At 37.5% G+C, this 13,626-nt stretch overlaps 1 protein-coding gene across 4 annotated transcripts in view; it reads right to left on the bottom strand.

The window, feature by feature from the left end:
* The window catches only part of plcl1 (phospholipase C like 1), an 83,166-nt gene that overhangs the window by 36,692 nt on the left and 32,848 nt on the right, over window positions 1-13,626 (bottom strand). Inside the window, exon 2 of one of the 4 annotated variants that reach the window (XM_067409752.1) lies at window positions 970-1,073. The exons of the other annotated variants lie outside the window; for them this stretch is intronic. Within the exon in view, the coding sequence (XP_067265853.1) occupies window positions 970-975 (6 nt within the window). The 5' untranslated portion in view covers window positions 976-1,073. The remainder of the gene's footprint in view (window positions 1-969; window positions 1,074-13,626) is intronic. 4 annotated transcript variants of the gene reach the window in all.

The raw sequence follows: 13,626 nt of genomic DNA, 5'->3' as shown, positions 1-13,626 counted from the left end.
ATTCACACTGCGTACAAAAAAAATAATCTTTATCCCCATTTTTCCTAAGGACGAGGAGAAATAGAAAGAAAACACAAACAAATACATTATCAAGCTAAATATGCAAAATTAGCATGAAGTCATGAAGCTTAAAAACCTCTTATATTAATCCTCAAGCCAACCATAAGCTAAAGTGAAGAAAGGAAAGACCACAAGACAGAAGCAGATAAAAGAGAAAGAGAATTAGATGTGCAAGAAGGACACTTAAAATGCAACTTGAAAGCCACACAGAAAGGTCATTCAATAAAGGAGGCTGGTCCCCAATGAGCACAGTATTTCCTACGGGATAGAGAGCTCTCAGGCATCATAATTGATCTTTTGCTTATTCGTAAACAAAGGGGAAATAATAACACTGAGCAATAAACAGTCCAGAGGGGAAAAGGCAGTCACAAAGGACTAAAGCAACATGAAAGAGATGGAACGATTGGAAGAGGGAGAGGTCTGGAGAGCAAATCTTGCCAAAAGAAAGAGGAGATGGCCTTGGAAAAGGCATAAGACATGAAGCCCAGTGGAGGGGGAGTGGGGCCATAGCTACAGCTAGAAGACTGTTGAGTGTATTAAGTGTATTATGCAAATAGCTACTGTTGATTGTGTTAATATAGTGGCATACATACTGTGCATCAAAACATTGTGCTATCACAGGTCTGAGTGTGAAAGTCAATGTGTACTTTAGCTGGGTACACTCTGTGTATTTCTTTTTGCCCATGTGTTTGGAAACGTCTGTCCACTGGCAGCTGTGTGTGAACGGCTGGGTGCCAGCAGGAATGGGGTGGCACAAAGGGAGGGCACCTAAAGACCACAGTGGGCCTCAGCTGAGCTGGGTTGACATCTGAGGGGGTTAAATGCTAACAGCACGATTCAATGATGGTAAACTGTGCTTCCAGTGGAGCCATGTATTTTTAAATTAAAATGATGTCTTCATTAACTCACCCTCATGTTGTTCCAAACATTTCAGATCATCAGTGGAACACAGAACAAGATGCTGAAGAATGTTTTAGCCTATGCAATGAAAGTCAGTGGGGTCCAAAATAGCACTGTACAGACAAAAGAAAAACCCAGGCATTTTTCAAAATTATCTTCTTTTATGTTCTGCATAAAAAAGTCAAAGAGGTTTGAAAAAAAGATTGATAATTACTGATGAGTTGTCATGTTATTGAAATATTGGTCTATCATTCACGTCGAATTTTATAAAAAGCACTTTGGAGAAAAAAGTTAAAAAGAAGGGACAAAAAAAAAAGACTAGACTAAGGGGAGTGGCCCTAAGTTGATTGAAAAGCAGATGTACAGAGGCACAAAATAAATGGAGAGTGGAGAGGGGAATGGCAGAGATTATGACTGATGTCATTATTTTCCAGCTTTGGCATGCATCTAGATAAAAATCGAGGGCAGAAAGATCGCCTATGGGAAGAGGTCAGCGGAGCACGCAAGGTTCAGAGAAACGCTCATCATCAGGACATTGCAAAAGGACTGGGCAGTGTCAAAATATACACTATAAGCTCAAACAATGATTTCATCAGACAAATTCTATATGCGAAATCCACTGCTGGATGCTTCCGAGACTATGGGCCCTCTAGACTTTTACAAAATAAACATAAAAAAATCTTTTCACATTCCCACTAGATTAATTTGGGAAGGAAGGGAGAAAGGAATGGCTGCTGAATACTCTGCTTTGCCATCACATGAATAAATTATATTTTAAAGGTGACCAAGAATGCTTTTTCACAAGATGTAATATAAGTCTAAGGTGTCCCCTGAATGTGTCTGTGAAGTTTCAGCTCAAAATACCCCATAGATTTTTTTTAATTAATTTTTTTAACTGCCTATTTTGGGGCATCATTAACTATACACTGATTTTGGCAGCGCCGCCCCTTTAAATGGCGTGCTCCCTGCCACACGAGCTCTCGACTATATTACAGTGCATTTACAAAGTTCACACAGCTAATATAACCCTCAAATGGATCTTTACAAGATGTTCGTCATCAATGCTGTATGCATGCTTCGAATTATGTGAGTAAAGTATTTATTTTGATGTTTACGTTTGATTCTGTACGAGTTTGAGGCTATGCTCTGTGGCTAACAGCTAATTCTACACTGTTGGAGAGATTTATAAAGAATGAAGTTGTGTTTATGAATTATACAGACTGCACATGTTTAAAAATGAAAATAGCGACGGCTCTCTTGTCTCCGTGAATACAGTATGAAACGATGGTAACTTTAACCACATTTAACAGTACATTAGCAACATGCTAATGAAACATTTAGAAAGACCATTTACAAACATCACTAAAAATATCATGCTATCATGGATCATGTCAGTTATTATTACTCCGTCTGCCATTTTTCGCTGTTGTTCTTGCTGGCTTACCTTGTCTATGCACAGATCCAAACGTTAATACTGCCTTTCCTTGTCTAATGCCTTGAACATGGGCTGGCATATATGCAAATATTGGGGTCATACATATTAATGATCCCGACTGTTATGTAACAGTCGGTGTTATGTTGAGATCTGCGTGTTTTCCGGAAGTCTTTTAAACAAATGAGATTTATATAAGAAGGAGGAAGCAATGGGGTTTGAAACTAAGTCTTTTCCATGTACTGAACTCTTGTTATTTAACTATGCCAAGGTAAATTCAATTTTTGATTCTAGGGCACCTTTAAAATATAATAAAATACAAAACAGTTATTAAAATAATATTTCACAATATTAATACAAAGTTCTGTCATGAAACTCTAGATGGTGCAGGCTGATAGGTCCTTGACTCAATCTGTTAGCAATCATATTATTATATACATAGTGCAGCTGATTGTTTGCGGTTGCATTAGCAGACAATGATCTGTTGCTCAACATTCAAATATGTGGCAGTATTTGCTATAGCAGTCTGCAGTGTGATTTCAGAAGCTCTCCACCTTTCCCAGCTCCACCAGTATATATCTGCCATGGGGGTTATTCATGCATGTTATATGTGCAGCAGCAGCATGTCTTGCATGCTCAAATCAGCATATCTGTGAATGTATTGGCAGTAGCAAATCTCAGTAATTACTCTGCAGCAGCACCAGCAACGGTCAACAGCAGCAGCTTGCATTGCCTTCTTTGTCTTGCTACTTTCATAACTATTCTTAAATACTCAAAAATACAATAAAATATTAAAATAAAAATAAAAATGTATTCACAAGAATATTTACCTTTATTTTTCTTTGTCTTTTTCCACACATCAACTCTCATATTTAATCTAATGCATGCTCTTTACTGTCACTGATGTCTCCTTTGTAACCAAGCACAACTTAAAAAAACTTTTTAGGAACAAAATTATGCTACAACTGATGGACATTTTATCTAGAATTTACATATAAACAGTCTAAACATAGACATCTATACATAAAGATACTTGAAAAGTAGCAACAACAAAAAAGATTAATAAAAATATTTCACAATATTAATACAAAGTTCTGTCATGAAACTCTAGATGGTGCAGGCTGATAGGTCCTTGACTCAATCTGTTAGCAATCATATTATTATCTACATAGTGCAGCTGATTGGTTGCGGTTGCATTAGCAGACAATGATCTGTTGCTCAACATTCAAATATGTGGCAGTATTTGCTATAGCAGTCTGCAGTGTGATTTCAGAAGCTCTCCACCTTTCCCAGCTCCACCAGTATATATCTGCCATGGGGGTTATTCATGCATGCCCAAAGTTTAAAAAAAGAAGACAATTTTCAATCTTGACTGTTTGAGTCCAATGATCTTTGCTTTGACTTACTGATAAAGAGTAAATTAGCTTAACAAACAAGTTAATCAACCATGTAACTTAGCAATCCATCTAATCTTCTACAGAAGATAAAAACAGAAGAGCTTTCAGAGTGCCTACAGTAAATATCACACTGTGATATTTTCACAATGCAACAATCTTTAAGAAGATACACAAGTTTAGAGTGTGCTTGTGTGAAGTCTGTGAATTGTTCACCCAAAGTTTGCAATACTGCATGTATTCTATCGATCAGCGGGAACAAAGCAAGTGAAAGGTGAGGGAAACTCTGTGGATGAGTATTGAAGAACATGAGGGTGGAATATCTAGGGCTATGTATAGAGGAGTGGGACGGAAGCAGATATCTCTCTGCTGCTCAATATAGCCTGCTCATACACCACCACGCATTTAGGTCCACGGTGGATGTTGAATAGCATTACTGCCGAAAGGTAGGATTGAAGGGATGGAGAAAGACAGAGAGCAGTGGTAGTTAGCTGTGGAACAAAAACCTATGCTTTCTGACAGAGCATAGAGAAGAATTAGATACGCACAGGCAGCACAAACAACAATGTTGGGAAGGCTACTGAAATAATAGCCTAGAATCCTGAGCCAAAAGACAGTGATAAAGTTGCTATAAACATACATACATACAGTACAGTTCAAAGGTTTGGGTTCAGTAAGATTTTTTTAAATTATTACTTTCATTCAGAAAGGGTGCATTAAAATGAAAAAGTGACAGTAAAGTCATTTATAATGTTACAAAAAAAATGCTGTTATTTTTATTTTTAAGAAATGTTCCTTGAGAATCAAATCAGCATATTAGAATGATTTCTGAAGGATCATGTGACACTGAAGACAGGAGTAGTGATGAATGCTGGAAATTCAGCTTTGCCACCACAAGAATAAATTACATTATAACGTATTAATAAACATTTTAATCTCATTAATTACATACTCTGTGATTAATTAATATAAATGAATCGCATACATAATTTTTGCTGTGAAAGTATTAAATATTTCAATTCAAATGAATCGATGCAGGGTTTTGTCTGGGTCAAAAATGGTCTTCGGTGGTGACAGACATGGTTATCCACACAAACAGTAAAAGTGCCCTACCCACGTGATCTGCGAGCCGGATACTGACAATAAAGTACCCGTCACTCTCACTGTAATTCTTTCTTGCCCTCTTTGCAAAAAAAAAAAAAAAAAAAGAAGTGATTTTATAGCTTTGTAAGAGAAGATGCTTTTTTGCTAAACCTGAAAACTATTAAAAGGTTGCATTTAGAAGTTATATTAACCAATAATATAATTTTCTACCATATACAATTGAATGCACCTAGCTAACAACAACATGCTTCGTTCTGGTTTCACCTCACTTCAGTCTAAACTAACTGATTTTATAGGTAGGCCTAATTTACTACACATTGTCATTTAAATAACCTGAAAATATTGTGGATTATTAAGGTTAATTTTACTAACCACTCTTGCTAAATGGGTTAAGCACACTTATGTTCTCATTTCAGAGTTTTTCGAGTAAATGATTCATTATAGACCGTGTGGACCGATCAGTTGTTGTCATGATTCATTATAATGAATCTGTTCAAATGAGTCATTAGGTTGCGAATTAGACATTAGCGGACGTTGACGCGTTGCGTAACTGTTATTAGGACATCGCAAAAGATTTGTCAATACAGAAAACACTTCACCACTGGATAGGATTTTCTTTTTGTTTACTGAAAGTGTGATTTACGTCAGCTGCACGTGCAGGGCGCCTGTCAGAGAAGATGAAGTGAAGTTCTTTTGAGCACTATTCACACCCAACGGTTATTCAGGAAAAACCTCGTGAAACATGGATTCGGTCTTACGAACTTTTAGCATTGTGTCAGTTGATTTAGATTATTATGTGTGAGGTAGAGAGAGTGCAAAGACGGTGCTTAGTTTGAAGACAGACCCTGCGTTCCAATGTGCATACTATCCATCCTAAATAGTATGTGAGATTAAAATAAGTGTGTCCCAAAGCATAGTATGTTGAAAAGAGTATGCCAAAAGTCCCCGGATGGTCTACTATTTCCGGTAGATTTTCGAAGTGTGGATCCGTGCACACTATACAGGCTAATATTGCCCACAACCCATTGCGCATTGGACGAGGATTCAGTTCAGAACTACAAACACGAGTAAAAAGTGTTAAAAAACTACAAAACATGGCGGATATACGCGATCGACGCTGAGAGATTTGAGTGACTAATAATCAGTTTAACCTGATAGAAAATATATATTTAATGTTACCCGTGTTAGTTTTCATCTGCAAATACCAATGTGGACTTTTATAAAGATCCGAATGGCCATTAACTTTTAAATGCATCATTATGCATTAATATGAGGAGACATGAAAGACCCACGACTGCAGATCAACGTGCTGTATTTCTCTCCGATACGGTAGGAAATTAAGTAAATGAAATGTGGAGGCTGTAAGATGATTGACAGGCCAGTTTACGGTGACAGGATGCGACAGAGAGAAAAGACGCGATTGTATGACGTGTTAGTATGTCCCAAAGCTTGTCTACTCTTTTACTACACACTCAAAAGTAAGTACTTTTTGTTCACAGAAAGAGTACATACTTTTAGGGCGTAGTATAAGTAGGCGAATTGGAACGCAGCAAGAGAGAACTCGCGCGAACGAGGGAGGAGCTCTGCTCGTCCTGTCCGTCAGCACAGCAGTCGTCTCCCTCCTTCATTTTACAGTCGAATGGTGGCTAAAACGGCTCCAGGTTCAAAGGTCAATACGGAATGGATTAATCTGCGTTATTTTTTTTAACGCGTTATTTTTTATCAGATTAATTCATTGAAATTAACGTGTTATTTTGACAACCCTAGTATTAATATATATATATATATATATATATATATATATATATATATATATATATATATATATATATATATATATATATATATATATATATTTATTTATTTATAACACACACGCGATTCCAAAATAGTTGGGACACTGTACAAATTGTGAATAAAAACAGAATGCAATGATGTGGAAGTTTCAAATTTCAATATTTTTACATAGATGACATATCAAATGTTTAAACTGAGAAAATGTATAATTTTAAGGGAAAAATAAGTTGATTTTAAATTTCATGGCATCAACACATCTCAAAAAAGTTGGGACAAGGCCAAATTTACCACTGTGTGGCATCCCCTCTTCTTTTTATAACAGTCTGCAAACGTCTGGGGACTGAGGAGACAAGTTGCTCAAGTTTAGCAATAGGAATGTTGTCTCATTCTTGTCTAATACAGGCTTCTAGTTACTCAACTGTCTTAGGTCTTCTTTATCACATCTTCCTCTTTATGATGCGCCAAATGTTTTCTATGGGTGAAAGATCTGGACTGCAGGCTGGCCATTTCAGTACCCGGATCCTTCTTCTACACAGCTGTGATGTTGTAAATGATGCAGTATGTGGTCTGGCATTGTCATGTTGGAAAATGCAAAGTCTTCCCTGAAAGAGATGATGTCTGGATGGGAGCATATGTTGTTCTAGAACTTGGATATACCTTTCAGCATTGATGGTGCCTTTCCAGATGTGTAAGCTGCCCATGCCACACACACTCATGCAACCCCATAACATCAGAGATGCAGGCTTCTGAACTGAGCGCTGATAACAACTTGGGTTGTCCTTGTCCTCTTTAGTCCGGATGACATGGTGTTCCAGTTTTCCAAAAAGAACTTCAAATTTTGATTCATCTGACCACAGAATAGTTTTCTACTTTGCCAAAGTCCATTTTAAATGAGCCCTGGCCCAGAGAAAACGCCTGCGCTTCTGGATCATGTTTAGATATGGCTTCTTTTTTGACCTATAGAGTTTTAGCCGGCAACTGCGAATGGCACGGTGGATTGTGTTCACCGACAATGTTTTCTGGAAGTATTCCTGAGCCCATGTTGTGATTTCCATTACAGTAGCATGAAGATCACGGGCATCCAGTATGGTTTTCCGGCCTTGACCCTTACGCACAGAGATTGTTCCAGATTCTCTGAATCTTTGGATATTATGCTCTATAGATGATGATAACTTCAAACTCTTTGCAATTTTTCTCTGAGAAACTCCTTTCTGATATTGCTCCACTATTTTTCGCTGCAGCATTGGGAGAATTGGTGATCCTCTGCCCATCTTGATTTCTGAGAGACACTGCCACTCTGAGAGGCTCTTTTTATACCCAATCATGTTGCCAGTTGACATAATAAGTTGCAAATTGGTCCTCCAGCTGTTCCTTATATGTACACACTTACTTTTCCAGCCTCTTATTGCTACCTGTCCCAACTTTTTTGGAATGTGTAGCTCTCATGAAATCCAAAATGTGCCAATATTTGGCATGACATTTCAAAATGTCTCACTTTCAACATTTGATATGTTATCTATATTCTATTGTGAATAAAATATAAGTTTATGAGATTTGTAAATTATTGCATTCCTTTTTTATTCACAATTTGTATAACATTATGACCACCTTACTAATATTGTGTTGGTTCCCCTTTTGCTGCCAAAACAGCCCTGACCCGTTGAGGCATGGACTCCACTAGACCCCTGAAAATGGTACCTGGCACTAAGATTTTAGCAGATCCTTTAAGTCCTGCAACTATGCAGCCCCATACGTAACAAACTGTGATGCACTGTGTATTCTGACACCTTTCTATCAGAACCAGCATTAACTTCTTGAGCAATTTGAGCTACAGCAGCTCGTCTGTTGGATCGGACCACACGGGTCAGCCTTCGCTCCCCTTGTGCATCAATGAGCCTTGGCCGCCCATGATCCTGTCGCCGGTTCACCACTGTTCCTTCCTTGGATAACTTTTGATAGATACTGACCACTGCAGACCGGGAACACTCCACAAGAGCTGCAGTTTTGGAGATGCTCTGACCCCGTCGTCTAGCCATCACAATTTGGCCCTTGTCAAACTCGCTCAAATCCTTACGCTTGCCCATTTTTCCTGCTTCTAACACATCAACTTTGAGGACAAAATGTTCACTATATATATATATTATATATATATATATATATATTATATATATATATATATATATACATATATATATATATATACATATATTTATATATATATTTATATTTATATTATATACTGTATATATGCCGACCCCAGCATTTTGAGCAGCAGTGTATTTCCTTGTGAAAGAATTAGTTATGGTCAAAGAAATAAATAAAATACTAACTAAATAAATAACTAACGAAACAAACAAACAGATGAATAAAAATGGAATAAAAACTGCCTAAAAACATGGTGAGTAGCAGCATTTAAAATACCTTATGGGGACACTGTGAATTGTTATTTATTTTTGTTAATTACATGAATTTGTAAAAAATTACTTCTCAATGCTATATTTAAGAGAGGGCAATTTAGGACATTCAATTACTGACTCAGCTCAGTCAGCTAAAAAGCTGTTTAAACAATTCAACAGTGATGTACTGTAGCATTTTGTCATGCCACAATGCCATCGTTGGCAAAAGTAGCTTGCTACTGTAGAAGCTCAACTATTTTTAGCAGCTGAGCTACTGACAGGCAACTGAAAAATGTAGTTAAATTAGCAGCATTGATACTTTTAGTTAGCTACTCCCCAACACTAGTACATGCAGATGAATTATGGGAACTGGAGGGTGTGTAGGGGCACTGGGGCAGAAAGTCAGGATGGTGGAAGGAGCCAACATATAAACTAAAGCAAAAGCGTTTGTCTGCCCCCCTTTGGGGCAAAAAAGCTCTTACATAATATAATCTGCTTATGCAACATACGCAAGAGAGCACAGCATCCTTCCCCACCCTCCACTCCTGTTCTCTCTGCCTCTCGCTCCTCTGAGAGGTGACCTCTTCTGCTCACGTCATTCACACAACCTCACAAATACACACAAACAAATGAATGACAACAGCTCTGGGGGGGCCGTCAGAGACAAACATATACAACGCTGACAAACTATTCCATTCTCACACACCAGCCATCACATAGTCAAACTCACATGTAAACAGATAAAGTGCACAACTATTTAATACACAACCATAAAAAAATGTTTTATTTATGCCCCCATGAAACCATAATGAATCATGTAAACGAATCCCGGAACTATGCACTATGTTTTAGTAGCGTTGGAAGTCTGATTAATAAAAACTGTACGTTCATTTCATTGTGGTTGTGATGGTTCATGTATGTAAATGAACACATTAAAAAGCAATTTACTGTACTGTAAATGTACTATGTTTAAAAAAACTTATCAATAATGAGAAATGTTTTACATATAAAAAAAAAAAAACAGTTGTAACATTAATAATTTTTAGTGATCTTGAAAATAAACTTTCTAATACATACATAAACATCCTGTGGCCCTCTCTCCTCCCCTATCACTTCCTGTCTCTCCTTGACTGTCCCATTCAATAAAAGCAAAAATGCCCAAAAATATAATTAAAAAAAAACACCATGCTACTTTTTTGGTGTTTTATCATGAAAGGTGTGCACACAAACAAACATCCACAATAAACACACAAACACGCATTCAGTAAGCCCGTGTTGAGTAAATAAACACTATTTGCTAAAAAGACTGGTTTTTAAACAGATCAGGGGGTAATGCTACCAAAATATGAATATGCCTCTTCACGCCTACATGCTGTGCATGCTCTGAAATCCTCTAACTCTCTTTTACACACACATAATAGCCCAATGCTTAGCTGAAGGCCAAAGCCAGATGTGTATCTATGAGTGTGTGGTGTGTGTTTATGGGAGCAGCGCTCAAAGATCGACGTGGGAACAGGGCAGAGGGAGACACACTGCATCGAGTTCCCACACTGTTTCAACTAAACTACGGCAACCCGGATGGCTCTACAAACCCGCACACGGCATGTGCTTCGGCGCAGACTGCACGAGCCCCATGCAAAGCTACAAACGTCAACAGCATGTAACACACCGTGGGTCACAGCCAAGGGTTAAACTGGGCATGACGTTCTTCAATTCAAATGAAAAAAAAAAAGCTTAGGAGCCTAAAAAAATAATAATAATTTAATTAAAAATAAATAAATAATTGACCATAAATAAAAACTTTATTAAAAATTTTTTAAAAAGATTCACACACAAACACACATCCAAAATATATAATCCCCAAAATCCCCACAGTGCACTAAGTCACATCTTGAGCACAAGTATCTCAGTAATTCCCTCTCGTATGTTCTTCCACATGATCTCATTGGTCCAACCAAGCATGATTTGAAATAATCCAGTTCACATAGCCAGCATGGAGCTTTCCCCCGTACAGTTTCCTGCTAATACACCCACTGGACCAATCAGCCAGATCAGCGAAACTGTTCAAGAAACAGACACACACACACATGCAGACATACACTCGTCTCTGTCCTCAGAGACCAGTCCAATCACATTAAATTGGACAAGTCCGTAATAACCACTCAGTCCGAAGGGTTTCTTGTTGAGCGAGTTTATAATAACAACGTCCAATCGTCTCTTGTTTGTCCTGTTGATTACAGTCACAGCGTGAGGTCATCACTGTAACCATATCGACCCGAGATGACAACTGTCGCCGCGGGATGCATGATTGGCTAACGAGCCATTGTCTCTGCAGCACTGATGAAACAAGTATCAAAACAAAGTGATAAGAACACAGGCCAATGAGTGAGCTGAGAGGAGGAATTGAGTTTATTTTATTGAGTCTGTTGTGGTTTTAGGGATTAGCTCAAGAGATTGATTGTCACTGTAAAGTGCCGAATAATATGCCGAATAACTCCAGGTGCTTTTGCTATTCAAAAATGTTCTCTCCAGAAAGCAATGCAAGAGGTGTTAGACCAGCACACATGAAACACACAGAGACAGTTCATCTGACAGGTGTTATTTAGTTTTGTAAAATTCCAAATTAAAAAATTTAGTTTCTCATGTCATTCCAAACCTGTAAGACTTGCGTTCATCTTCAGAATGCAAATGAAGATCTTTTTGATGAAATCTGAGAGCTTTCTGTCCCTCCATAGACAGCTACACAACTACCAATTTGATGCTTCATAAAGAGATCGTGAATTGTCTATCTATATGTATTGAGCGGTTAAGTCCAAATTTTCTGAAGAGACATTTTGCTTTATATGATGAAAAAATGTAATTTAGGCTTTTACTCGCATATAAACATTGATCAGCAAATATAAACAGAAGCTCAACCGAACATGCTTGAAGCACGAGAACAAACCTCTTCTGGAAGCTCAAACATTCTGCGTAACGCATGAGAATGAACCTCATTGGTTCTCGCACATCATCATCAAGCAAACTTGAGCTTCAGTTTACCACAATTGATGTGTGAGTTGATCAATGTTTATATGTGAATAAAAGCCTATGTTCAAACTGTACATCATATAAAGCAATTCTGAGTACCTTCAGAAAATTTGGACAAAACCGCTCAATTAATATGGATTAGTTTTATGATCTCTTTATGAACTTTTTGAAGCGTCAAAGTGGTAGTTATATAGCAGTCTATGGAGGGAGAGAACGCTCTCAGATTTCATCGTCATTTGTGTTCTGAAGATGAACAAAAGTCTTGGGTTTGGAATGACATGAGGGTGAATAATTAATGACAGAAATTTAATTTTAGGGTAAACTAACCCTTTAAGTAATGTAAATGTGCCAGATTTGTAGTATTTATTTATATTTTAAATTGGCTTTTATCTTTATATTTTCAGCTTTCATTTTAATTTCAGTTTGTCATTTTGTTGTGTTACCACTTTTAGTACTTTAACTTATTTCAGTTAGTTTGTTTTTCATTTACTATTTATATTTATTTCATTTTAATTAATGGACAATGTGTAAGGGTACTGGGACAAATGAGTTGATCTAAAAATAAGTAAATAAATGAGAGACACATCTCAATCAGATTTAATCAGATATAACACCGATACCAAAGCAGAAAAAAACAGATGTACTCAAGGACATCTTATTTCTTGACTAAAACAAAACTGTTAAACTGACAAATTCAATGCCACGAACCCTGCAAACCAACAACCACTTGTAAACATGAACATGCTGATGAAAACCTGTGCACCCTGACACCCAAAAATTGTATTAGGTCTTTCAATCAGATTGGAGCTTGCCGTTACGAAAAGCTTCTGCCATCAGACGCTACATGAGGCGTCCATGGGCGGTCTGTCAGTGTGACATCTGAGGCAATTAAAGAGGTAATTTGAAGAGAAATGATTAAAGACCAACCGCTTTTCATCCTCCTCCTTTCTGTTCCTGTCCATTTTTGTTCAAAGTCAAACATACTTTGCTGACAAGAATAATTTTATACAGATTAGTTAAGCCAAATAAAATCAATGATAATTACATGGGAACAAAATGTACAAATAGCTTAAAAGAGAAATAATAATAAAGATAGAATTAAAAATAATAATATGCCTGCGCTCAGCTTAAGAAGACATAATGCTCCATAATCAAATCCCTCTTTCCCCTTTCTGCTCTTCTAAACGCAATAAATATTCCTAATCTTTTTTCTCTCTATTTTCACCTCGTTCTCTCTCTTACGCACATAGACATTCTCACTCACTCTCTGCCTGTCGGTGGCAGACACACATGGTGAGGTAATGAGGACCTACAGAGGCGTCTGCAGGAGACATGCTTTCATCAGTGCTGCTGGGTAATGGTTACCATGGCAATGGGGGCTACGGCACACGGGTGCACAGATGCTCCGGTCGGCCTAAATGAAACACAAAGAGCAAATTTATTCCATTTCAAATGCTTATCAACTTATAATAAAGATCATGCCGGTGAACAGATGACCTGCGGTGGCCTACACGGA

The sequence above is a fragment of the Chanodichthys erythropterus genome, chromosome 14, assembly GCF_024489055.1.
Source record: "Chanodichthys erythropterus isolate Z2021 chromosome 14, ASM2448905v1, whole genome shotgun sequence".
Lineage (NCBI taxonomy): Eukaryota > Metazoa > Chordata > Actinopteri > Cypriniformes > Xenocyprididae > Chanodichthys > Chanodichthys erythropterus.
This window is presented reverse-complemented; position numbering and strand designations above follow the sequence as displayed.